Source organism: Cyanistes caeruleus, chromosome 4, assembly GCF_971803275.1.
Source record: "Cyanistes caeruleus chromosome 4, bCyaCae1.hap1.1, whole genome shotgun sequence".
Classification (NCBI taxonomy): domain Eukaryota; kingdom Metazoa; phylum Chordata; class Aves; order Passeriformes; family Paridae; genus Cyanistes; species Cyanistes caeruleus.
In genome coordinates, this window is record NC_141704.1 from 78,903,044 (window position 1) to 78,927,636 (window position 24,593).

A 24,593-nucleotide genomic window follows, 5' to 3' on the forward strand; every position below is an offset into this window, starting at 1 on the left:
CCTGGTGCGTAATTTGGATTAGAATCTGCGTAGAACCCTGTTTATCTCTCTAGAATCACAGCTCAACTGTATAAGATGGGATCCAATATTTCACCTACAGGCAGATGAATCTTACATTCTACTCTTAGGTCAGTGAAATGTAAGCCACTTATTTCCATCAGCAAAACATCTCTGTATAAAAAAAAGGAATTGTAATGAAAGAAAATTTGGCAGGACCAAACCTTACTTGTCTACACTAGCAGTACTGGACAGGAATCTTAAATAAAGCATATCATTAAAGCATGTTTTTTCTCCCCTTGGATTCTGAGGGCTGGGAAATTCCACAGTTGAAAAGAAGCCAAGTTGATGTGTAGGAACGACAGCTTTTGCCTCTGGTTTGGAGTAAAATGGCATTATTCTCTGTGGTTGTTAGAATTCCTTCCTTCCTTCCTTCCTTCCTTCCTTCCTTCCTTCCTTCCTTCCTTCCTTCCTTCCTTCCTTCCTTCCTTCCTTCCTTCCTTCCTTCCTTCCTTCCTTCCTTCCTTCCTTCCTTCCTTCCTTCCTTCCTTCCTTCCTTCCTTCCTTCCTTCCTTCCTTCCTTCCTTCCTTCCTTCCTCCCTCCCTCCCTCCCTCCCTCCCTCCCTCCCTCCCTCCCTCCCTCCCTCGTAGCAAATAGGGAGGAAGCAGGTGTAAAATCAGGCCAGAAGGAGTTAAAAAAGGGCATTGATATCTTCCCCAGAGTCAACTAGCCAAATTCTTTAATTAAAAAAAAAACAACAACAAACCCAAAACCAACAACTGTGCAGCTTTTTTTATTCTTTGCTCTTGATTAAACATTTTACTGTGCTTCTGTCTTTTAAAATACTTTCTTCCCAAGCCAGATGCTGTTTCAGGAGCTCTCTGGGAGCTGGAATCCCGTGGGCTGAGCACTCGAGCTGAGGTGTGGCCCCTGCAGCCACAAGCCAGGGACACTCTGACTGCTGCCAGGGGCTTGGCAGAGGGTGCTCCACCACACTCCTCCAGCCTCCCTTTCCTGCCTCTCTCTCTCTCTCTCATCATGGCTAATGCATAAATGAATCATTTATAACTCAGAGACTTCTGGTGGCGCTGCCTGACGGAGGAAAAGCATTTCTGCACGATTCCTAGTGGAAGCTTTTTTGCAGCTGGGCATTGTTAGTCACACACAGTTCCTCTCCTGGGTTTGCAGGCACACAGGAACGGCTCTCCTTGGAGGACATGAGCAAAGTTTAGCAGTTCCCTTCTCGATGCTTGCAGGTGACCCTCTCACAGCCCTTTTCATGTACTGTGTATTTGTGTTCTTCAGATATGTGTTCCTTTGACATTCCTGGCACCTAGTCTCTGGCTCTAACAAGCTCCTCACAAGGCTGATGGGATGATCCCAGCAATCATCTCCCATCTCCCATGTGTGATGATGAGAGGGCCAAACAATCCTCTTGTCATGCAGGGACCAACTCAGAGATGCCACCCTGCCTCTGACACTGCTCCCTGCTGCCAGCACAGGAGCTCTCCACTTCCCCCTTTGGGCCCAGCTATAAAAGCTAAACCACAGGTTTTAGTCTTACAGGAGCTGTAAGAAAAGTGTTAGGTGGGACTGAAGATGTTATTAAATTTTATGGCCTGTTATGAAGCAGCAGCTCAGGTCTGAGAGTTTGGCTCTTCGTTTCTGAAGTGAGACTGAATGCATGTTCCTCCCTAAACCCCATCATGCATATTTGTCACTGCCACATTTACTGGGCTTGCCACTGCAGCTTGCACAGATGCTTCCATGGTTCCTGACTGGTTTAGGGTCTTTTTATATGTCTAAATCAATTTAACATTCCACAAAGAAGGAACAGATATCTCAAGCAGCTTCAAAGATGCTAAGCCAGCATTTGCTTTCTAAACTGAATGCTTCCCTGGAGGCATATGTCAGGTTTGCTTTGTTCCATCTCATAAATTTAACCTAGCCTGGCAAACAGTTAATTCAGTTTTTTAATTTACTATTTTTTTTTTGAATGGGTTAGTCCATTCAATAGCAAAATACAGAGAATAAATCATCAGAGCATTTGTTTTCCTTTGTTAATAATATCCCAGGATTGAAAAAATCAAACTAGAAAAAAATAGTGTTTTTGGCTGGAGAAAAATATTTATTTATTTTAGTTTCCTGATTTCTGAAAAGAATTTCATTAGCAGCAACTGAGTAGGTGGGGGTAATAAGGATCTATGTTTTGTGAACAAGGTTGAACTTGTTACATTCTGCTGTTAGGGAGTCACTATAAACAGCTATTACAGAAAATGTTGAATTTTCATCACAAATATTAAAGCTTCTCTATTTTATTTCACAAGCCTCATTTTGTGGAACTGTGAAGTGGATAACTTGTTAAGAACCTGTGCAAAAACCAGATTTTGGGAAATAGAGTGAGGAGATTTAGTGCAATTTGAGGGAAGCACAGAGTGTCCAGAAGTACAGAACCCCATGCAGCTTGGTAAAGTGCTTAAAGCCTACAGAGGTACCCATGTAAAACCAGAACAAATTTTGGCTCATCCAAGCTGTTTGTTATGCCACCAAAAGAAAGTTCTGGTTTTCCTTATGTTTCATTCATCATTCTCTTATCATTCCATGCTATTAAAAAAATGAGCATTATGATCTAGAAGAGCATTTCAATCACACACTCTTTGTCTAGTGCTAAAGTGCCTCAGTGAGCATCAATTTATCCAATAAATATATCCAACATCCAGAGTTTGCCTGTTTCTCTAAAATGAACCTAGAGACTTGGCAGGCTGGTCAAACACAGATGTTGCTTGCCAAGCTGCAGAACACTAAAAAGCAGACCACAGAAGAAATTTGAATTCATGCCATGATTTTCCTTGTTGACCACCAGATAATTGAATCTAGCTGAATAACAGGTAACCACCAAGGGACTGTGATTTGATCCAGCATTCTTTGAAGCTTGTTACACTGAAATCTGCCTGACACACTAACCTCTGTGTTTCTGGGGAGGGTGTGGGGTGGTGATAATTGTACCACATTGAACCAATTAACTTTATCTCTTCTTTCCAGCACTCATCACTACATAATGCCTTGTAAAGTGATACTCATTCAGTGAGATTCTCTTGGGCTTTTTTCCCTTTCATCCCTAAATAATAATAAAAATAATTACTTGCTTTTCCTGTTTAATAATCTTCAATACTTTCATAAGAAAAAATGACTAATTTGTCAGGGTGCCAGGAAAAGGGGCATAACAGAGTAGAAAGTTCAGCCAAGAAAGTGATTATGGAGAGTGACACTAATCGTGCTGGGTAGAGACAGGCTGTGTCAGTAACTGAATTAAACCCACAGGAAGCAATAAAAACCTGAGAGCTGAAAGAAAGACTAGTAAGGTCTCCCATCCTGACTCATAGCAAATTAGTCTTCTCTACTTAATATTATATGAATTTTCTCTCAAAGTTCTGATTTTTTAAAAATGAGGGGTTATAGCAAGGAGTCTTTCTACTCCCATTCCTCAAACCTTCCTTTCTTGCCTAGCCTGAAATCTGAGATCTTTTATTTCTGGGATCTTATACTGAAATCTTCAGTACAAAAGAGGACCAAAACTCTGTATATCTTGCATCCACTGAATATATTTACTGTTTAGCCCACCCATGCTAAACCCCATGAGAAACACTTTCCCAAAAATCTCAGGAAGGGCTGGAAGCATCTCAAGAGAATATTCAGAAAAGCAGAGAGTAGAGAAGAAAATAGGTGTGTGGTTTTTTTTTCTTTCACATTTTTAACTTTAAAAATAAAGACATTCAAAAGTAAGGAATATAATGAGACAAAGTTCATATTGTCATCTTTGAATTAGGTGTCAGGGATCACAGTTCATTGGATCATCAGCTTGCAAGGACCTTTTAACACATCTGTGTCTAAATCTGTCAACATTCTACCCAAACACTGCAGACAAAGTAACCCTCTCACCTGACTGAGAATCCGACCACACTTCTTTCCTATTTTTTCCACCAAATCAAAGATTGGGAAGTTCCAACTATTTAGCTGCTCCATCAGGGGATCCAAGTTGTCCATAACCAGAGGCTCAGGAGCCAGTACAGGCTTGTCCTGTGCCAGAAATCAGAATAAAAAGGATTGTTAGTTCAGTGAAGCATCTCAAGCAAAAATTTATGCTCTTAAAAGCTGAAGTCACATTAGCATCATGTGTAAGTCAGTGGTACTTTACTCAGCTCAGCGTAGATGTCCTCATTTCTTGCAGCCCTGCAGCTACTCACTCTCCTTTGTAATGTGTTTCACTTGAATGGATAGGAAATTCTGTTTATGAAACAGCAGTGTCTGCACTCAGCAATGAGACTCATTCATTCACTCATGGGAATCATTCATTCATTTCCAAGGGAGTCTGCCTTCATTGTGAAATTCACTGTGGTACAGAGAGAAAAGCTCTCAGTGTCTGCTGCTGCATCAGGATCCATTCACCACACTCTAACTTGGCTAACAGATCTCAGTCCAAGAGAAGGCTTGTACTCCTTGGACTGAAACCTACCTGGTTTCAAAGTCTGCAAATAAAAGATGGGTTGTGCCCCTCCTTTCACATTTCTCCCTGGAATTTCATTTTACTTAGAAACTGGAGATGAGTAAATGCCAGAACATTTCAAACAAAATGCCTTCTCTAAGCATGTCCAACTCCAACATATTGCAATAAATTTTTCAAGAGCTCCTGCCAACTTCAGATTATTAATTCAGTTGTACAACAGACTGTGGAAAACTGAACTAAACAAAGCTTTCCCTCTGCATCTCAACCAAGCTCACAGCTGAATACTGTAAGACAATCATCACTTGTTCACCACACTGCAACGTTTAAGAAATGCACCTACAATAACATCTTGCAGCACCCTTAGACCACATTTTTTCTGTTGGGTTTTCAGTTAGTTTGGTTTTGGTTTTGGGTTTTTTTTCCCCTCAGTGTCACCATACACTCAGCCTGTTGTGCAGGGGGAGCTAAGAGGAGCTACCTCAGGTGGTATCAAGGGATGCAGGATGATGGTCTCGGGTGTGTAGGACCTACAGCCGGATCCCTTCCGAGCCTGCTCCTTGGAGCAATCTGTGTCGTCGTCGTTCTGAACGATGTCACTGCTGTCGCTGTTGTTGGTCTCGTAGTCAGAAGTGGCTTGAGCAGGATCATCTGCAAACAGAAATCACAAAGCTTGTGGTGTGAACAGCGAAGGTTTCATGGAAGTCATCCTGTGACCTTCTGAATAACAGCAGCAGGATCTCTGACTCATAATGCATATGTGCCGCTTGGCTGGCTCGGAAGTCCGACAATCTGTCCAAGGGCATTAAAGATATACCCTGCAGAGTGTAAAGAATGGCATCAGGGAATGAAGAGAGAAATTAATTCAAGGACAATTATTTAAGTAAATTGAGGGAAACAGTGTATCCCTTTATATTTTAACTCCATAAGCTTTTTTTTTACATTTTGTACTCACGAAAAGGGAAGGAGCCTCAAAGACAATTTGAATGGACTCAGCTGTGTGTGTTCTCTTCTTATGACAGACAAACTCATCTGCCCTTTTAGTGGATGATTACTGAGTTTGAGGGAATGAGGTGTTTTTGACAAAGAATTACCTGTTCTGTTCAGGGTGTGTGTAGTAGCATCATTTCTATTTAGTGTTCCGTCACCAGCTTCTATTTGGTTGTAGGGTCTGCCACAGCTGAAACACATCAAGAAACACAAACAATATGAAAAAATCACGTGCCTTAGACAGTCTTGTGTAAAATGATTTCCCACTGGCAGTGTGAGATTATGTCATACAGTATAAGTATGGTCCAGGGTACATTCTCCAGACAAAATCACAGGAGAGTGATGAAGTTTTATTACATCTTGGGAAAAAAATACAGAAAGACCTTGGATCAGCTGCCCACCAGCATTAAATTTGTGTTTTCAATAGTAAACCTGAACCATGGGATTTCTTTAAATGATTTTTTTTATTATTCTCTAATAATAATTAACCAGCACAAAATAAATCCCTTAGTTCTATACTAGAGCTGTCCTATAAAGATGAATTAAAATCATGAAAATGTGCCAGAGTCCCATACAATCTTACAGAATTCAGTTTGAACACAGTCATGTTCTGGCTTCACTCTTCTTGCTTAAAACTTGAATATGTTCTTAAGCAGGAAAATTATATTTTATCATTTCTTCAGTGACAGCATGCCAAGTACATAAGAACCAAGAGGGCAGAGTTTGCTTCATCATTTCCAGTACAGAAACATATTTTGGGAGGAATCACAATATTATGACCTTTTAAAATGACTGGCTCTTCCCTTCCATTAAAAATCTTTACTCCTTGTGTATAATTCCCTTTAAACCCTAATTACAACCTGACATTTTAACATTTTCTCTGGTTTGAGTCAGCATTTTGTGGCATATCATATATAACAGTCTTCACAAAGCAACTATTACAGAATTATTTGGATTGGTCAAACTTTGTACCAGAACCTTTGCACCATTTTAAGTTCAACATTTTAAAATGGCTTAGCTATTGTGCCAGCTAGCTTTTGACTGGGTCATCTAAACATATCCTGGAGCTTGGTATGCCCTGCAAACATCATGAGTTCCTGAAAGACTTTCAAATAAAAATGCTAATCTGTATTCAATGATACCTGTAGTGCATAGCCAAGCAAATAAATCTTGTATCAATCAGGTTGATAAACAAGATGAAAATGGTATTAATTTCATTACTATCTACAACAACCTTGCATCGATTCTTTTTTGACATTTTTAATGCAATTCTTAACTGTTCTTTTTAACAGAAGGTTTCCAGAAATGAAAGCCACTTGTGAAATAACAGTATTCTGTTGAAGTGGTAATAAAAAGCACAGCTTAATAAGACTGCAGTACCTTTATGCTATATTTCTGTTGTGTTATATAGTTTCAATTTCAAATGAATCTGTCCAAATCCCAGTTTTGGTATACCTCTAGAAAACTCTTAAAAGCACTTAAGTCTCTATTTAGTCTTCTGTCTCAAAAGCTTGTTTGGATCCTCCTCCAAACTCCAGCAAGGATGACTCCCTTGAGCAAACTTGCAGTCTCAATTTTGACTTTCTCACAGCCACTTCCTATCCTTGCACATAGCACACTGAGACACAGCCAAAGTCATGTGATAGAAGTCAGAAACTAAAAACTATTTCCAAAGATAGTCAAACTTGATAACAGCCGTGCTCTCTGCTGGCTGGCCACTCGTGCTATGACCAAAAGTAACATCTGGTGAGTAAAGCAACCTTGAAACTGCACTGGAACAGGCTTGGGAATACCAGCATTTTCCACTATTCTGAACTGGACACATATTGCAAGCTCCAGTAATTTGATTTAGCAACTGAATCCTGTCTTAGAAAATAAGCAGAACAACTTTTTTTCCAAAAATGCTGATTTTGCAAAGCAGGTCTGGTCTGTGTTACCTAATAAAGGCCTTGACTTGACTTGACTTTTTTACTTTTGTGTTACTGGAGCTCTTAGCAGTAGATATAACTCATCTACAGTTAATTTCTGAAAAAAAAAAATCCCCACAGTACTTAATCTGACTCTGGCTAGGGAAGACACGTCCCACTCCTTCTGAGAGAAGGCTCAAATTGTGGAGTTTTCAGGCACTGTTTGCCCTAACAGATTTTTCTATGCAACATCAGGTGCCTGCTGTGGAATACTTGGCCTCTGACATAAAGGTGACTGCTCATGTCAAAGGCATGACTCCAGAAGCACAAGTTGTAAACACAAAATCCACCTTTGGGATCTGCAGTTTATTGACAAGGAATTTGTTTAGGAATCGGGCTGTCCGTCTGACAGGAGTAAAATCAATAAACCTAGATATAAACATAGCCAACAGTCTTCCACTTTAAAAGTACTTTGTAGCATTGATCTACACATTTACTTAAGTACTATAAACCTGAAATATCAATATAAACACTGTAGTAAATGACAAAAGCTTGTATGTGGGCCAACAGAACAGGTTCATGAGAACAATGTGAAGTGATTCCAAGGCATGTCAAATTATCATCTTACCTGCTGCAGATGATGGAGGGGCTGATAATAGGGTCTGACAGGCTAGGTGCACTCTGAGTAGAAGTTAAGACTTTGTGTGGCTTTAAGCCCTGCTTGGTGTCAGTGTCTGTAGGCTCTGGAAATGACACAGAAGATGTTTTTCCAGTAGGACTTGTGGCAGGCGTCCCCTGAATCGGCGAATGGCACGGGGAGGTGAGAGGTGAAATATTTGGTGGGATACCTGGCCAAGGACAAGAAGAGTCTCATCAATTAACAGAAGTGGCAGATGGTTGTATTAGTTCACTGTGCAGAAATGCTCTTCTTGAGATGCACCAGCATAGTCTCCAAAACCAAAATAAATAACAGATTCTCCATTCTGAGCCAAGCCCAGGGCTGGGGCACTATCAGCCACTCTTACCTGCTGAAGATCTAGCTCAAAACACAAAGCATATTTTCCCAGCTGAGCAGGATGCACTAACTGGACAGGCATGAAATGAAGGACAAGTTTTTGTGGCACAGCTGTTGGTATCAACATGTTCTAGTGACAGAGACACACAACCCCAAACAGGCAGTTTCCAGACCCATCTGCAGTTTTTCTGTCGGCATCTGTAAAGCAGGGTCAAGGAAGGCTTACACACATCCCCAGAAAATTTGGATTTCCACTGAAGACTAGCGATAAACCAAAAATAACAATTTTTAGCAGTCATACATTATACAAAATACTGTGCTTTTGGGGCCATTTCTTATAGATTTTGGCCTTGATCTTCAGCTTGAGTTTATTTTTCAGTATCTGTTGCTCGCTAAGGGAGACTTGCATTACTGCAGCACACGGTACTGGACACCTGAGCTAGAGTATAGAAATTGCCAATATCCAGATGTGCAACACTAGCAAGATGTAGTTCTCTCTGTCCCTTTTTCCACCTAAGAACCATGCCAAGGTGAAATGCATCAGACAGTCCAGTGTTTAAACAAAGTGCTGCCTTTTCTTGGAATCCACTTTACAATTCCTAGTCTCAGACAAAATGAGACTCAAAGTCCAGAGGAGAAATCTGTCTTAAAAGGAAATGCACAGAAATTGAGTTAACTTCTGTTCTGAGGTTTGTAGGAACTCAGCCCCAGTTAATTTACCACATTCATCTTCAATGCCAAGGGATATCAAGGCCTTAGGAACTTGAATTTTACTCTTGATATAAATGCCTTCCAGACACGAAAATTATCTTAAAATAAGGTAATAGGTTGATCTGTGTTTATGAAATATTAACCTTGCAGGATATACATGTACAGTTCCAGTGTTTTTTCCCTGACAGCAACTTACTGTGCTAGGAGGCTAAAATTTGATTTACTGCTGACAATGCGAGAGCTAAAATAAATTCTGATAGTTGCTTTGTTGTAATTTGGAGATAGCCAGCATCTCAGTTTTGATTATGGCTATTTCTTCAGCAAAGGTATTATGTATTTAGTGTCTTAATTCAATGATTGCAAGTAGAATATAATTCTAGTCTTGAGATCAGAACACTACAGCCTCCAGTGCAATTAAAATGTTATCAAATGGCCATGACACAGGAAAATCGCTTTAAAAGACAGAAAACCTCTAATTCACATTTATGAATTCATTGAGATATCAGCTTTCCATCCAACAAAAATATGTATTTAAAAACATTTCAGAGTCTGTTAGTTGCACAGGGAATGGAGCTGGATTATTATCTATCTTTGAGATATGTGTTATGTAATATTCGTAACTCCTAGAGGATGCAATACATATGGCCATCTTTCAACAATTTGAAACAAGTCCTGATAATATAAACAGCACTTTTCACAATAATATCTCTAATCACAGCAAGCTTTCTACTGCTGGTAAGGATCCAGTCTCTGGAAATATTTTTTGTTGTGTGTGTTTTTGTTTTTATTAGAAAGTAATTCACCAGGGAGGGTAACCACAAATGAATAAAAATTACCAGAAAAAAGAAAATATTTTTGCAATAATTCAACATTCAACCATTTACTGGCAAAAGTGAGAGAAAGTGTGTCTTGATACAGCAAGGATTTTTTCAGCATCAAGATAAGAGAAGAATAAAAATAAAATGAGAATTTTTTAAGTACATCCATGCACTTAGGTCCTCCAGAACTTCTTCAAATGTGCAGTGTTGAAGATATAAAACAGTGAGTTCAATGTGATATGAAATTATATGTATGAAAACACTTAGGTTTTTTCCAAAATAGGTAGAGCTAACAGTATTTTTAAATGTGAATATTTTCATGCATAATAAAAGACACATTTTATAAATTAATATATTTAGCTAGATCAACTTCTACTAATTGTATATTGCCAATGGAGCTAATACATAAAAGTCTAAATTGTATTAACTAGTGCAAATTGGAAGAATTATTTAGCTGGAACATGAAAAAAAATCACAACTAAAAATACATGATTATAAATAGTCTAGAGTATTGTAATATCAATCTTGTACATAAAATACTGATGCAACATTTCTACTCCTCTCCACCAGGAATTGCTCATGATGGAATGGAGATCTCCATTCATCATGGGACAACTCTTGTATTTGGACAACAGAGAAAATTATTAATAATTTCTGAAAGGAGAAATTGCTAAATGTAAAACTGACTGATGAGCTTGGTAATTGTTATTTTCCAAGTACAAGATATTGTACAACCACTCCTCTCCTTTACAATTTACTGGGTTAATCTCTGAAAATCACAAGTCAAATGGGGTTTTTTTTATGTTCTAAAGCAAATTCCTGGGTTCTTGTTACTATGTCTCTATTATGTTCCAGGTTACATTTTATTCATTTGCCCATGTGCCTGTTACCTTTTAAGATAATATTGTGCTACTTAATCTTCACCGTGGTAAAACAAAGCAGCTTTGTACAAGAAGAGATCTTTCATATTGTTCTCTTCAGTTTGAAAAGGCAACATGATGTGGCAGTACTAGAAATGCAAAATAGTTGTGCAGCCATATCTTCAAACTCATCTTTAAGTCAGAACCTTGGAATTCTCTGACTTTTCCAGATGGCCTCAGCCATCCATCCATCAATTTCTATGTGGTAGCTGGGTAGCCAGGATCTCTGAGTACTATTATTTCAATAGTATTTATGTTTGGATAAAAAGCAGGCTGGTAAGAGAAAGGAGGGTCTTGTGGTAAATTCGAATTGTGAGTTGAAGCATGTGTATAGAGCATGGTATACTGCTTTTGCAGGAAGAGGAGAACCACATTATTGTGGATTAAAGCTGCTTCAAGGCTGTCATATTACACATTTCATTATCAATTCCAAAGTCACCTTCTTAATTTCTCTCAGGAAAGAAATACAGGATGCTTTTTTAAAGGCTCAAAAGGTTGAGTGAAAAAACCCCATATTCCTTATCTCTAAAAACCAGTAAGAATGACCTGAATTTTCTCAACAGTGAATATACAGAAGTAGACCTCTGAGTTACAAAGGTTGTACCTTGGATATGTTTGCATTAAGACAAGTTAGTTGCTGCTTCCAGCTCAAAATGGATTTATATAGGTTGTGCTTTAGGAAATCTCCAATATGCACAGACAGCTAATGTCACAGATGTTATGCAAATCCCCTGCTAGAGCCAAGGGAATTACAAAGATATAAATCACAATTTAGTATTTCACTTGCTGCATCGTGTCATGACCAACTTCTATAAACCAAAAGGGTCAAAACATTCACAAAGGGCACAACTACAATCTATAGTACTTTAAGCAACTTTGTTGGGTTTGTTTTTTTAAATCAAAGAAATAACTATATTACATTGATAGAAAAATGATAAAAGCAGCAGGTTGGACAGAGAACAAAAGCAGATGCAGCAGTCACAGGGAGCAGACAGAGCTTGGGATGCCCACTCACCTTGCCGGCTCTGCCTTTTGGCATTCAGGTGGTTGGTAGAGGACACGGCGTAGGAGGTGGAGAAGGACCTGCTCTTTGTGATTGTCATCAGAATGGAGCTGTTCCAGGAGTCAGAGCTGCGAAACCAGAGCACAAACAAGCAACACTCAGCACAGGAAAAAGCTTCACTGGCAGATCTTAGGAAGTTAGATCACAAGAAGTATGTGATACTGAGGTAGCCCAAAATCTGGTGAGGGAAACAACATCTATGGGTTGGCTGAACTGGTGCTTGTGAGGCACTCAGTACCATGTTCAGCAAAAATATTTACAATGCAGACAGTCCAAAGCTGGGCTTCCCTCAGTGTTGGGGCCTACTTGCCTTCTTTATACAAAGATGCCTTAATTGTCTTGTTCTGACAGTATAAAGAGGCTCAAAAGTTGACTTGAAATAAGTTAAAAATATGTTCTATTTTAACAACTCCTTAAAAGAGCCAGAAGTGACACAAATTCTCAGAAGGACTGGAAAACCAGTGTCCTCTGCTGCTGGTGCCACAGCAGATTCACAACAACCCTTGGGGCACTGGAGGAACTCCTCAGGAGGCTGGGGAGGACTGGGAGCACCCTGCATGGCTGTGGTTAGTGGTATATCCCTTCATGCCCTAACTAGGTGAAATGCCTGCTGCATCACCCAAAAAATCCCTTTCTCAGACCCTGGAGACACTGGTGGAAGAGAATAGTGCTGAAGGAATCCAGGTGCATGTGTCCATGTATGAGGGGAACAAATGTTAACCCCCTACAGCTGCATGGGTTTATGTTTGTAGCCTTTAGGCTGCAATTGTATGTCAGAAGAGACCAAAATCTTCTGTACAGCAGGAAAACTGTATTTATAATAATTTTCCTGAATGGCACCAAATTTCAGCTTCTTGCAAGGATGCAACACTGGCTCTTATCAATGCTTGTGAGCTCTCTGGACAGGTCTGCTGGGCATCCCAGGCTCCACATTCCTCCTCACAGCCTCACATCCAAGTGATGAGGTGACACTCATGGCTGCAGACAGACTTTTAAAGCAGCATAGCTCCAGCTGAGCTTGAAAAAAATAAACTTGAAGAAAATAAAAAAAATAAAAAAAATTCTGAAAGATAAAAAAAACATGTGACATTGTGTTACCTCTACAAACATATTGTTTTGGAATAGTAAGTGCTACCTACAAAAATACTTGCTGGTTCTCTTCATGGGCCCAAATTCTTACAATCTGTGATGAAGTGAGGTGAAGAAAGAATACAGATTCTTTTGAAAACAATTTGTTTGTTTTATGGTTTTGCTTTGTTTTTTAATTGGCATAAAGAATATAACACTCTGGCCCACTGTACAGTAAAATAACCCCAATGAACCAAGCCAAAACAAAAATCTCTGAAGCACATTCTTTGAGTTCCTACAGGAGAATCACTCGATATAAAAGTGGGTGAGGGAAAGAATGTGGGAGCTCCATTAGCTCTATTATCTGTCTACCCAATTCAGTGACATGGGGTTGGAAGCATACAGAATTACTAATCTCACACTGACAGTTACGGGGGATTTTTGCAAATATGTGACTACAGGAATCCAGAAGAGATGTCCCACATTGTGAGGAACAAGTTGCATGTTTTGTAACTACAGAATCTGCCACAGGGAAATTCCAGCCTCTCTCCTACCCTTCAACTTATGAAATTTTTCTTTTTCTTTGTGACCAGAGCAGTGTCTGAATTTGGTACAGGGGAAGTGGCAGATAACCAAGATATATTTTTTTTCTCTTCAGTTCAAAATTATTCTCCATGAAAGCAGATCTCTCTTGGTCTGCCAAAATTTTTAAAGCTAGACTTATAGGATTCATTTTCCCCCTTTCTGGAATACACATTGTTTCTCCTACTGTGAAAGAAGTAGTGCAAACAGTAGGCTGGGAGGCTTGACAAAGCTATAATTATACAACTGGAGACATTAAACATAGGAAGAATTGATAGCCTGCTTAGCTGGCTCCTCACGCAGAGTTATATAACAACCGCAGGAAAGGACCAACAATAATATTTAATTGCTCTCCTTCTCCCTCTGATTCCCATCTCAGGATGCTTGCACACTACGTGAGAGTGGGACCAACAGCATAAATCAAATGCACCCCAGGAACCGCAGGTCTGTGAGAGAAGAATGTTTGCATTTGGTTACAGCTTCCTTATATTTACTTTTACTGAGCAGATGGGAGTTCTCAGAAAGGGAACTTTGGCAAACCACGTGTTTTTCTTGCATGAGACTTTCAGGGTACTCTGCAGGCTGCCTTGAGCACCTCCATACCCTGTATGACAGTCTCAGCCATGGGAAAGATTTAGGTATCTGAAGAAAGGCCAGCCTTGGAAGAAAACTGCTCTCTTTGGGGCTGCATTCCCCCAAACTATCCAACAGCCAACACTGGCTATGTTGGGCCTTCCAAGGTCCTGTCTTCTTCTCCACTACCAGCACCAGATTTTGAATTTCAGAAAAACCCATGAGTCTTCTGATGTCACAGCTCTGAATTCTCTTCTTGAATGTAATGCTTTCACTCTGATCTTCCTTTCCCCAAGACAAAGCATGCCTCCACACTCTTTCTTCATTTCACCAGCTCCAAGATGATAGCTGAGGTGGGGAGGGGACCTGAACTTTATTCTCACAGCACGGTACCACAACTCACTGCTCTCCACCCTTTCTTGGAAGGCTCTTCTCCTCTCTGACTAGAACAGAAGAGCATTCACAGAGCCAGAAAGGAGGAAATCCTACTGTAATGACATGATGTGCAGCTATTACAATTTTTATTGCAAACTCTGCAAATTCCCCAAACAAGTTGTCTGCTGGCTGTAAGAAGCTGAGCAGACACAACTCTCCATTTCATGGGAGGACCATGTGTTTCATGATACCAGCTCAGGGATCAGACCCTGAGAAGAATGGAAGATGGAGAAGTGCTTTAGGAACTGGTTCAATGACAGGACCACATCATTAGTTGTGTTCTTAGAAATGGCTGGGTTAATTGCTACAGTTTCTTCTTGGCTGGGAAATAAGCACACAGGGAACCCCTGCATACCAAGGAAACTTCAAGCAGATATCTTGCCTTTCTTCCAATTTTATTGGGCAGTTCTGCACTTCATTAGCACAAAGAGATTTTTTTTTTTTTAAATTTACTTTTCTACCCAAAAATATGAATAATTTTGGCATAATCTGACCAAAAAATGGGAATGATGCTTCTTTGGCAAATCAGTTTAGAGTATGATGAAAAAGTAATTCTAACATAGTTCACAGCCAGTATTTTTAAATGCAGGGCATCGTCACACAGAACCAAAGAAATCTGCCCAAAGAGAAACATAAAAGTGAGAGGAGGCCATTTGTAACCTGGATGAAGATGATTCGTGGGGTTTGATGCTGGCACTGCGATCCCTTCTCACTGGAGCTGGCTCCAGGGTAGGCAGTCCTGTGGCTGATGTTGTTGTGGTCCAAGTTGAGGACACTCGTCTCAGCAGTCCTGGAGGCAAACTTCTCCGTAAGCGCTGCGGAGAAATCAGTTCCTTACAGTTTGTACAGGCTTACAAAACCTCCACACATGCAGAAATGAAACCATTCCATGTGCTTCATTCTGTCTGACAATACCTACTGAGGTACTTTAAATCTGGGTTCTCCCAGGTGTTACTCATTTCAGATACAGCTTTAAACACTTGGAGAGTCCGGACCATCCTCACTACCTCAAATTTAAAAAAAGGTATGTGTCCACAGCCCCAGAGCCACAGATGTTCAGCACCTGATGTGGCCAAAGGTACTTATTTAGATTAGCAGGGCCATAAAGGTGACTGAAGCATCTGTCATAAAAGGAAAGGCTGTGGAGTTGGAATTGTTCAGTCTGAAGAGGAGAAGTATCAGGGTAGATCTTACCAGTGTACACAAATACTTAAAGGGAGGGTGTAAAGAAGAAGGCTCTTTCCAGGGGTGCCCAGTGACAGGACAAGAGGCAGTGGAGCAAGAACTGAAGTACAAGAAATTAAATTAAAATGTAGGAAAATACTTTTTACTGTGAGGACAGAACACAGAGAAGTTACAACCTGATCTAGGCTGAGCCTAGAGAAACTTTCTTCTCAATGAGCTGAGGGATAGAACTGGACCAGACAATCTCCAGATGGACTTTCAACCTCAACTACTCTGTGATTTAAACTGATATGAATCCTCAGAATCAGAGATTCAAGGCAAGAAAGGCTGTAAGAAAAACAAGGCAGGGGAGCTCCAACTTTTTTCCCTGCCATATCTACCCAACCCAAAGATAACATATAAAATAAATAAAATAAAACCTTCATGCTCTGGGATATGATGTCTCAAAAAACTTAGAGAAAGCATCACTGTTTACAGCAGATTTTTCTTGACTGCTTTTCTTTCACCTGACCCTTCTATTTCTCCAATTAACAGGATTCACATGTTTTTTTTCAAATTTTTGAAGGCAAAGATAATACAGGATCTTTTTTGGATCCAGATTTGCTTTTGCATATCCTATAATTTTTTAAGTTGTTTCTCTTGTGAAGTTCTCATGAATTGTTTATAGTTAAGAACTAAAATAAATATATCTGCAATGGAGAGCTTGGACTTTGCCAGAGGGTTTAGAAATATGAGATGGAACACATCTGTGGTTCTGAAGCTCAGAGTTGCAGATAAATATGTTAACACATTATCTCCTTACACAAAATGCTCACTGTCAGATCCTTAAAGTGAAGGTCCTAAATCTGCTTTTACATGCTTTAAATCAAGACCTGCAAAATATTTATTTTATGAACCACAGTACATTTAGGTCAGTGAATTCTTCAATCAAATTAGTTCTCTCTAGCATTAACTCATTTCTTCATCCTTCATTTCTCTTTTCCTCATAAGGTATTATGCAACAGCAAACTGGTATCTGCTCCCTGTGTGTGCTCATGTGATAGCAGTGCTCTTCCACTTAACTCTTCCCCTCAGAGCCCAGCCATTATAGAGATGGTCACTAAAATAAACTGGAAAATGTGCTTAAAAACCTGTGAACATCCATTTCATCCATACAACTGCTAAACAGGCAAATAGGGTGGTAATTATCATCATGCTAGACTATAATAAAAGAATCATGAGCATTGCAATTCAGATGCCTGAAGATGCTGGACTGAATGACTGGCTGTGCCATTTAAACTGTAAAAACATAAAAGCATTTGCCTGTGCAATGTACTCTGCCTATATTTAATTTTACAAGGGAGGCTGCAGTACAAAAGCATTTTGGTTTAGTTTCAGAAATGAAATGCAAGCCACGCAGGACAGCTAATTAACAACAAACCTACAACTCAAATCACTTCAAATCTGATGTGCTCTTTCTAGCTGTTCACTTTCTAAGTGTGGGTGGTTAACACTGGTTATTTCTGATCCCTGAGCACTCATAAAGCCATTTTTCAAGGCAGTATTATATGTATATTTGTGGTTCTGTCTTCTTTTTCTTCTCAAGACAACTTCCATGAGCTCACAGTGTTTGTCAAACTAATGACTGTGATGACATTTCTGTTTTTTTGTGGGGTATACAACAGTTCAGACTTCATCCAAAGCACATGAAGGTCATCAACTGACCTTCTTCATTGACTTCTGTAGGTTTCACCCTTCTGATTAAGGGAAGGAAGAGGAGATGGCAATTGATACAAATTCCTACAAAAATCCCAGCCTGACAGCCCCACGATGTCCCTTTAGGGACAGCCAGGCTCTGGTACTCACCTTGGGAATAGCCAATTTCTCTCCTTTCTCCGGACACTCCTCCGAGTCCGAGCAGGTGTAGTTCTCACTGAAGGACACCATGGGATTCACCCTTGGCTTGTGGATGGCCTGGAAGGTTAGCTGTGTATTGAGCAGGTTGCTGACTGTTCTCAGCGATGTGCACACATTGGGGGGCAGCGAAGGATCGGCCAGAAGGTCTGTGATGAGCCCGTGTGCTTCTCCCATGACAGCGATATCCACGGTGATACTGGTGCCTGAAGACTAAAGAAGAGAGAAATAATCCATGTAAGACAACTGAAGTGAACAGCCTGGGCACTACCTCAAGCTGTGGTGAACACTCTTCACAGAGAAGAGAGTTAAAACGGTTGCAGGTGGAAAAATAATAACATGAAATAATTCTTAAAATACAGAGTACAATGCTGAATAGATGGATCAACAGTCTGCAAAGACTTTGGAATTCCATCATATCTGATTTCACAGCTTTCACCATCTGCACCTGACTTAACCCATCTGAATGAATTGTTCAGGCTCCCTATGGAGACATGGTCAATAGCCAGGGCATGTTTGCACAAATAATTTTGGAGACATGATTTAGAATGGGAGGAGACTCTGTTGAGAGATACCTGAATACTAACTACAGGACAACAAATCTAGAACAACTAATCTTTAGTGCTTATGCCTAGATGAATGAAATTAACCCCAAGCATATACTGAAATTTGTAAAATATCTCTGTGCAACTAAACTGCAGTATTCTGCTATGGCAGCAACAACATTCTTCTCCAAGCAATTGCATATTGGGCAGCTATACCAAAACTGAAATGGAGGAAAAAGTGGATTTTTTAAACATTAAAGTTTTCAAGTCTGTGAATTGACAGCTATATAACACAATTGCAAAGGAGTGAGCATCTTTCAACTCTAGTAAAGAACAGAGAGACTTGGATGCACACAGAAATAGAACACCTAAAAAGGCAGGAGGCATACGGAATTTCAATGCAGAAGTGACATTTCAGCCTCACTTGGTGGTGCACTAAAACCCACCATAAATTCTGCATGGAGCTGCTAATTCAAGGCACTCCAAGAGTGACCACTTTCCCTTTGTTGCTTCTCTGACACATCAGCTCAGTCCTGCTGCTACTGTTTGGAACTTAGTAGGTGTACGTGCAGTTTCCCAGAGAGACCATTGCAGCAGATTTCGTACTGATTTGCTTTCATGTATTTCTTAGAAAAAGCTAAAAGACATAGTTTGCTAAATGGGGAAGCTATGTCTGTGAAAAGAGCACACAAGTTACTTGGAGTTGCAAGCAAAGGGCATGGAGAGTTGGTCAGACTTAGAAGGAGAGTGATTAAAGCCCCAGCCAGGAATGACTCATCAGTGACAGCGTTCATGGACCTCAAAACACAAGGAACACAACTTGACACTGCTTTGTTCTCAGAAAAGGCTTTACAGGCAATAAAAAAGTACTTTTGAGGAAAGTGATATATTAGTTAAGTATAGCTAAACCTCTTCCCTCTGTCTACCCAGTTGCATAACATCAGGCCCTTGGCAAATAGATGTTTCACTCCACTGATTCCTTCCTCGTGTCCTACTTCTTGCTAAGACTGAGGTAAGCTGCAGGACCAGAAGACAGGCTTCCTCACTCACCATCCTCTCCTGCAGCCAGAAAACCAGCCTCTTCCCACATTTCTTTCCCATGCTGTGAAATAACAAACCAGAAACTTCTTGCTCTACTGGAGTGCTATTTCATCCTCCTGAAAAAAATTAATGCCTGAATTTAACTTAATGGATCCTTCATTGCTTAATGTCTCAGGAGTGCATGCAGAAGATTCTGGCAGATGCTAAAGAAAATTCTTAAATTAAAGGGCAAGGCTTGGGATGGGAGTAATTAATTATCTATCTTAACCTCAGCCATGGCAAACAGATCAAAGGGGGGTGAGGCAGAATGCGTCACTCAAAATGCGATAGAAGCCTCATATTTTCAGCAAAATTGTGTCATCTACAGTTTGAAATTCTATTAAGCCTGGAGCCTGGAGTTGTTGACCACCAATTAGAGACAGAGATTAATGCTTCCATGAAGTAAACAAGTCTGACTCAGCAGGCAATAAGCAGAGATTCTGAAGAGCAGTACAGAGATTTTGCAAAGCAGACAGCGTTGTTCTCCAGGATTAGCACCAAGTGGAGAGAGACAGAGATCCCTCCTCCATGGCAGATTTCTGCCACAGGCCTCCAGCTCCCTTTGTTGTCATGTGTGCTGGTGACCCCTGCCTTAACTCTGAGACCTGGCAGATTTATCCCAATCAAATGCCAGGCTCAGTTATGTGAGTCAAAAAGTATGAAGAAGTATGAATTCATCTATCTCAGGGACAATTTAGGGCAGGATCAGACTACTCAGACTAGGCAAATTACAGGTATTTAAATTATTATTTTCTGAAAGTTACTACAAATTGAGTGCATGAGAGCATTTAAAAATATTTTACTTTTCAGAGTCTTTACTGAAAAACAATAGAAAACTGCATATGCTTTGCAGACCATTATTCAGAAAGTAAATAATGTGTTTCCCTGAAGGGCAAGGAAACCTGTGCATAGGTTTGCATAGTGCAAATCACTATGATGATGTGAAAGCAAGAGAGTAAACCGGTGAAAAATTGAGATTAATGTAATCCCATAGATGTATATGTATTCTGTATATGCACATAGACACACATGCACACAGGTATATATGCAGGGAGTCTTCTTTTAGGGTAAAAGTTCATACAAAATCCATGCTCAGTCTCTGTAAGTTGTTTTCTACTAATGTGCACAGGCTCTGCATGAACTGATTTGGATTCTTTCCAAACCACTTTACTCATTGAAGCTCCAAGGCCGGATGCTTGGGAATAGTGGCATGAACTACATTTGCAATCAACAACTAACCAACAACTGATTTGATAAAACAAAACAAAACAACAAGGAGCTAAGATAAGGTGAACTTAATTTCACAATGGTCAGTGTCCGTTTACTCATCTATGCCAATAATTGTGAATGCAGTTCCCTCCCATAAATTTTGGATAAGACTGGCTTGCTGTTCATTTTGTGACTTCATTCCAGCCCTGATTTCAGCAATGTCATGCAGTGACTAAAACTGAAATGCTCTGGGGCATGAGAATGCGAAAGCAAACAGGCTGGGAACAAAAGCAAAACTAAACAGGCTCATTTTTAACTAAGATAAGAAAAATTAATTCCTTACATGCTGAAAAGCAGCTGGTTTAGGCCACAGTGCCATCTGGAATTCCTAAGTGGGCCCAAATGCACTTTCTGTGTGTTTGGAGGCTTCCTTTTATGTACAGAAATAAAAAGAACCAAAAACCCTAAAACATACTGCTGCATGTGCAGGACCAAACCACGAAAGTAGCATGCCCCAGTATCACACAGATGATTTTTGTCAGGGAAACAACTGTTTATATTCAATATGAAAACAGTATTTTAATTTTAATAATAATTTAGAATTTTTAGGTTTGAATCATTTCTTTTGGAGCCTGCAACATGACTAGAGAAGTTTTCAAAATTTACTTAACCTTCACTGGGCCTTTCTATTACAGTTCACAATATCCCCTTTGTTTTCTTTTGTTAAATTATGCATAAAACTCTAAGAATAGCTTTTTACTCAGTTGGAAGAAAAAGTGGATAAAATTGTGCAGGAAAAATGAATTTAGGAAAATAGGAATAACAAATTCCTTTAGCCATAAGACCTGATAGATAAATTTAGGTATGAATTATTCCTGTTGGCTCACCTGTGGAGCAGATTTGACATCCATACACTTAACAGATGCCTTACAACAAATAAAAGCCTTCCCCTTCCCCATTCACGTTTTGCATATGATTCTCATCCAGCTTAACTAAAAAACACCACTCTCCCCACCCCACAGAAAGGGTGATTATTGTAACAACACAAAACCAGTCAAAACTCAAGCAAGGAATAAAAGCCCAAACCAATTATCAAATACAAACCACAATTCATTTCACACAGCCTCATGTTAGGGAGAAATAAAATCTTCATTTGCTGTGGCTTGTACAAGGAAAAGCAATGAGGGCAGAGATGCTTGCCTTTCACCACGTTACACTCAAGAACACTCTGTAAGCAAAATAATGGGGGAGGCAAGGAGAAAAAAAAAGAAAGAAAAGAAAAGAAAAGCAACATCCAGAGTATCTTCAATCTTCACACAATTACAAGCAACTATAAATCACAATTTGATATGGTTTCCAAGTCACATCATAAATGTTCAGGCCAAGCTGTCTGGAAACAAAATTAAAAGCAAATATAATTCTCCATTATTTTAATGTCCACAGAGCAATTTGAAGGATAAACATCAATTGGCTTCTATGGAAATAATGAATCATTTTAAAGGCGCCACAGGCTTAACTACTCCACCTTCCACTGAATGACTAAGGAAAAAAGCCTGCATGCAATTCTTTCACATTTCACTTTTCTCTATTTAAAACTCTAGAACCAGAGTGGTTTTATTTCTCTTTTATTTTGTACTAACATAAGATTTCAGATTTTCTCTTCTCTTTTGAGCAAAGAAGATGTTTATGAGAATCTTTTCTCCAGCTTAATGAAGCACAGCATTCCCACTGCTCTCTGGAGGTCAACAGGCTCTGCAAGGCACACTCTTTGGTAGGGCTGAAAATAGCATCTTCCTGTTGTCTCATCACACTGATCAAAGAAAACCTTTCCAAGGCATCTGTGTAGTCACTGACTTTGCTATTGAGTCTTTAAAGCACCCAGAGCCACACAGCCTTAAACCAGACACAGGCACAAAAGATGAGTCTACAATGAAAGAAACTCTAAATTTTGCTTGAGCCATAATGATTTGAGTTTTAATCCTGGTTCCAAGATGCTTGGGATGGCAGCATCACAGCAAAGCAGACCTACCTGATAACAATTTCATTGAACTCTGATCTGCAGAGCAGAAAATGTCATGACTGCCACATGAAGTGTGTCTGTAGCATGAGCACATGCCAGAAAGATGCCAGAGGTCAAGGATCACAGAGCAGCCACAGAAAGCCTTTCAAAGTAGCTCTGCAAACACAGTATCTAACTAAATGGGTCTCACTAAAGAATTGCACTTTTTATCCCCTCACTGTATTGCAATGACTCCTTCCCTCAGTGTGCATGGGTGAGCAGCCTCACACAGGGCTGGCTCTGTAATCTCACAGTATATTGAACTACCAATTTTCTACTACCAGGCAAGGCCACTGATTTGGACCTTCCTCCTGTATCCCACCACTGGCTATCATAAAATTTCTAGGAAGATAATAATCTCTGAAACTTCCTTCCATCTGCCACATTTGTTTGAAACTGTCACAGAGGAGCATGACCATGTGAGACTACTTTCTTTAGAAAACCAGGATGACAGCACCACCATCCTTTAAGAAAGAGGCACTGGTTTGAGAAGGAAATACTTTTTTTCCCCCTTATAAAATCTGTGGAATGCACCACTGTCTACAGCACCCTTTGTCAGGGGAGGCAGCTGCAATCCCCACATCCTGCACCTCTACCTTGGGTGACACCACTCACAAAGCTCCTTGTTACAGCTGACTAACTTTCTTCCATTACAGGATCTTCCACTTCGTGACAGCTTTGTCAGCCAAAGAGCTCAGACTGAAACATATACTGCCAGGTATTTGTCTGGGGTGAATTATTTCAGTGTTTGAAAAAAAATTGCTCAGACATTTACAAAAACTGTTGGAGTCTTTTATCCATCCTGAAAACTCTTTGTAAACTGGTACCACTTAATCTGCAGCAGGCACTGAAGGTGCAGTAAGGCCTTCTGCTTTCCCTGCCCTGATGTGTCCAGATTTGGTTGTGAAGTCCAAAGGGGGCTTGTGAAGGGGAAAAATGAAACCAAAGCTAGCCCTGCATGGCCTCTATGGGTTGTCAGAAACCTGCCACGGAGCTGCCCTAAGTGTGCTCACCTCCACACACTCCACGTGTGCTGTGCACAGGATTCCAAAGGGCAAAGGATCACATTTAAGGACCAGAGAGCACATCTGAGCTGTTATGCAGTTTTGGTGCCATCTGCAACTTTCAAGGGAGACCATCAGTTCTTGCTTTCCAGCCACCTAGCAGGCTTTTCCATGTTTGTTACAGAAGCCAAATGCAAATATCCTTGTGGTCACTAGCAACCAGGCAACAATAAAAAGGTAGATGCAGAAAAAATCTCAAGGAGTGGGAGGACTGGATTTGTTAAGATTCAAGACCTACAGACTAGGAAAGTCTGAACCCGTGTGGACTGGACACAATCCAATGCAACATAATTAAATCCCTGTCATTTATAGCTGACAGCAAGGACCTCAAATGAACTAATTCTGACATAAAGTAGTACTTAATTTTCCACATTTCCTCCTGCCACAGTAGAGCACAGCTGGAAAGCCTGGAAGGCACAGGGAAAAGGGGAAGAGGGTTGTCTCAGAGAGTGTGGTGGGTGGCACAGCATGGCAAGGGGCAAGCTGCAATCAGCCATAGACGTGGGCTCCTTGGGAAATCCCAGCTCCAGTGAAGACACTCAGACAGCTGGGATGACCTTCTGCACGAGGCATGCCATGGGGAGGATCCAGGGAAAGCAGCTCCTGGAGAGCACAGGCTGAACTTCCTGGCTGAGAGCCGCTGGTCACAGCTTGCAAACCTCGTGGAAACTCTGACGCTGGTATTTGATGTTCTCAGCAGAGCCCTGGGGACTCAGTCACCCAGCTCCTAGGGACTTTCCATGCTGTTTGGCTGCCTAAAACCATTAAACTATCATGACTATCCAGCCCAAAGAGCTGCTTGGTGATGTAGAGCAGATCACAGAGTCAGTCACAGTCAGGGCTGATTACTTAAAAAGTAGACACCACTACAACTAAACTAGGAACTTTAAAAATTATTGCTTTTAATTAAAGCACAGCAGATGGGAAAAATTAAATTCTAAATGGGGCTCAAATCTGCTTTGAGTAACACAGACTGA

General features: G+C 40.3%; 1 protein-coding gene across 3 annotated transcripts in view; it reads right to left on the minus strand.

Annotated features, from left to right (window-relative positions):
* PDE3A (phosphodiesterase 3A) overlaps positions 1 to 24,593 on the minus strand; it is a 218,173-nt gene that overhangs the window by 18,039 nt on the left and 175,541 nt on the right. For all 3 annotated transcript variants that reach the window (XM_023919037.2, XM_086885495.1, XM_023919036.2), the window contains 7 exons: positions 17,612 to 17,872; positions 15,242 to 15,396; positions 11,876 to 11,991; positions 8,025 to 8,244; positions 5,594 to 5,679; positions 4,981 to 5,150; positions 3,938 to 4,075 (listed from right to left, as the gene is read on the minus strand). In XM_023919037.2, the coding sequence (XP_023774805.2) occupies positions 3,938 to 4,075; positions 4,981 to 5,150; positions 5,594 to 5,679; positions 8,025 to 8,244; positions 11,876 to 11,991; positions 15,242 to 15,396; positions 17,612 to 17,872 (1,146 nt within the window). The remainder of the gene's footprint in view (positions 1 to 3,937; positions 4,076 to 4,980; positions 5,151 to 5,593; positions 5,680 to 8,024; positions 8,245 to 11,875; positions 11,992 to 15,241; positions 15,397 to 17,611; positions 17,873 to 24,593) is intronic.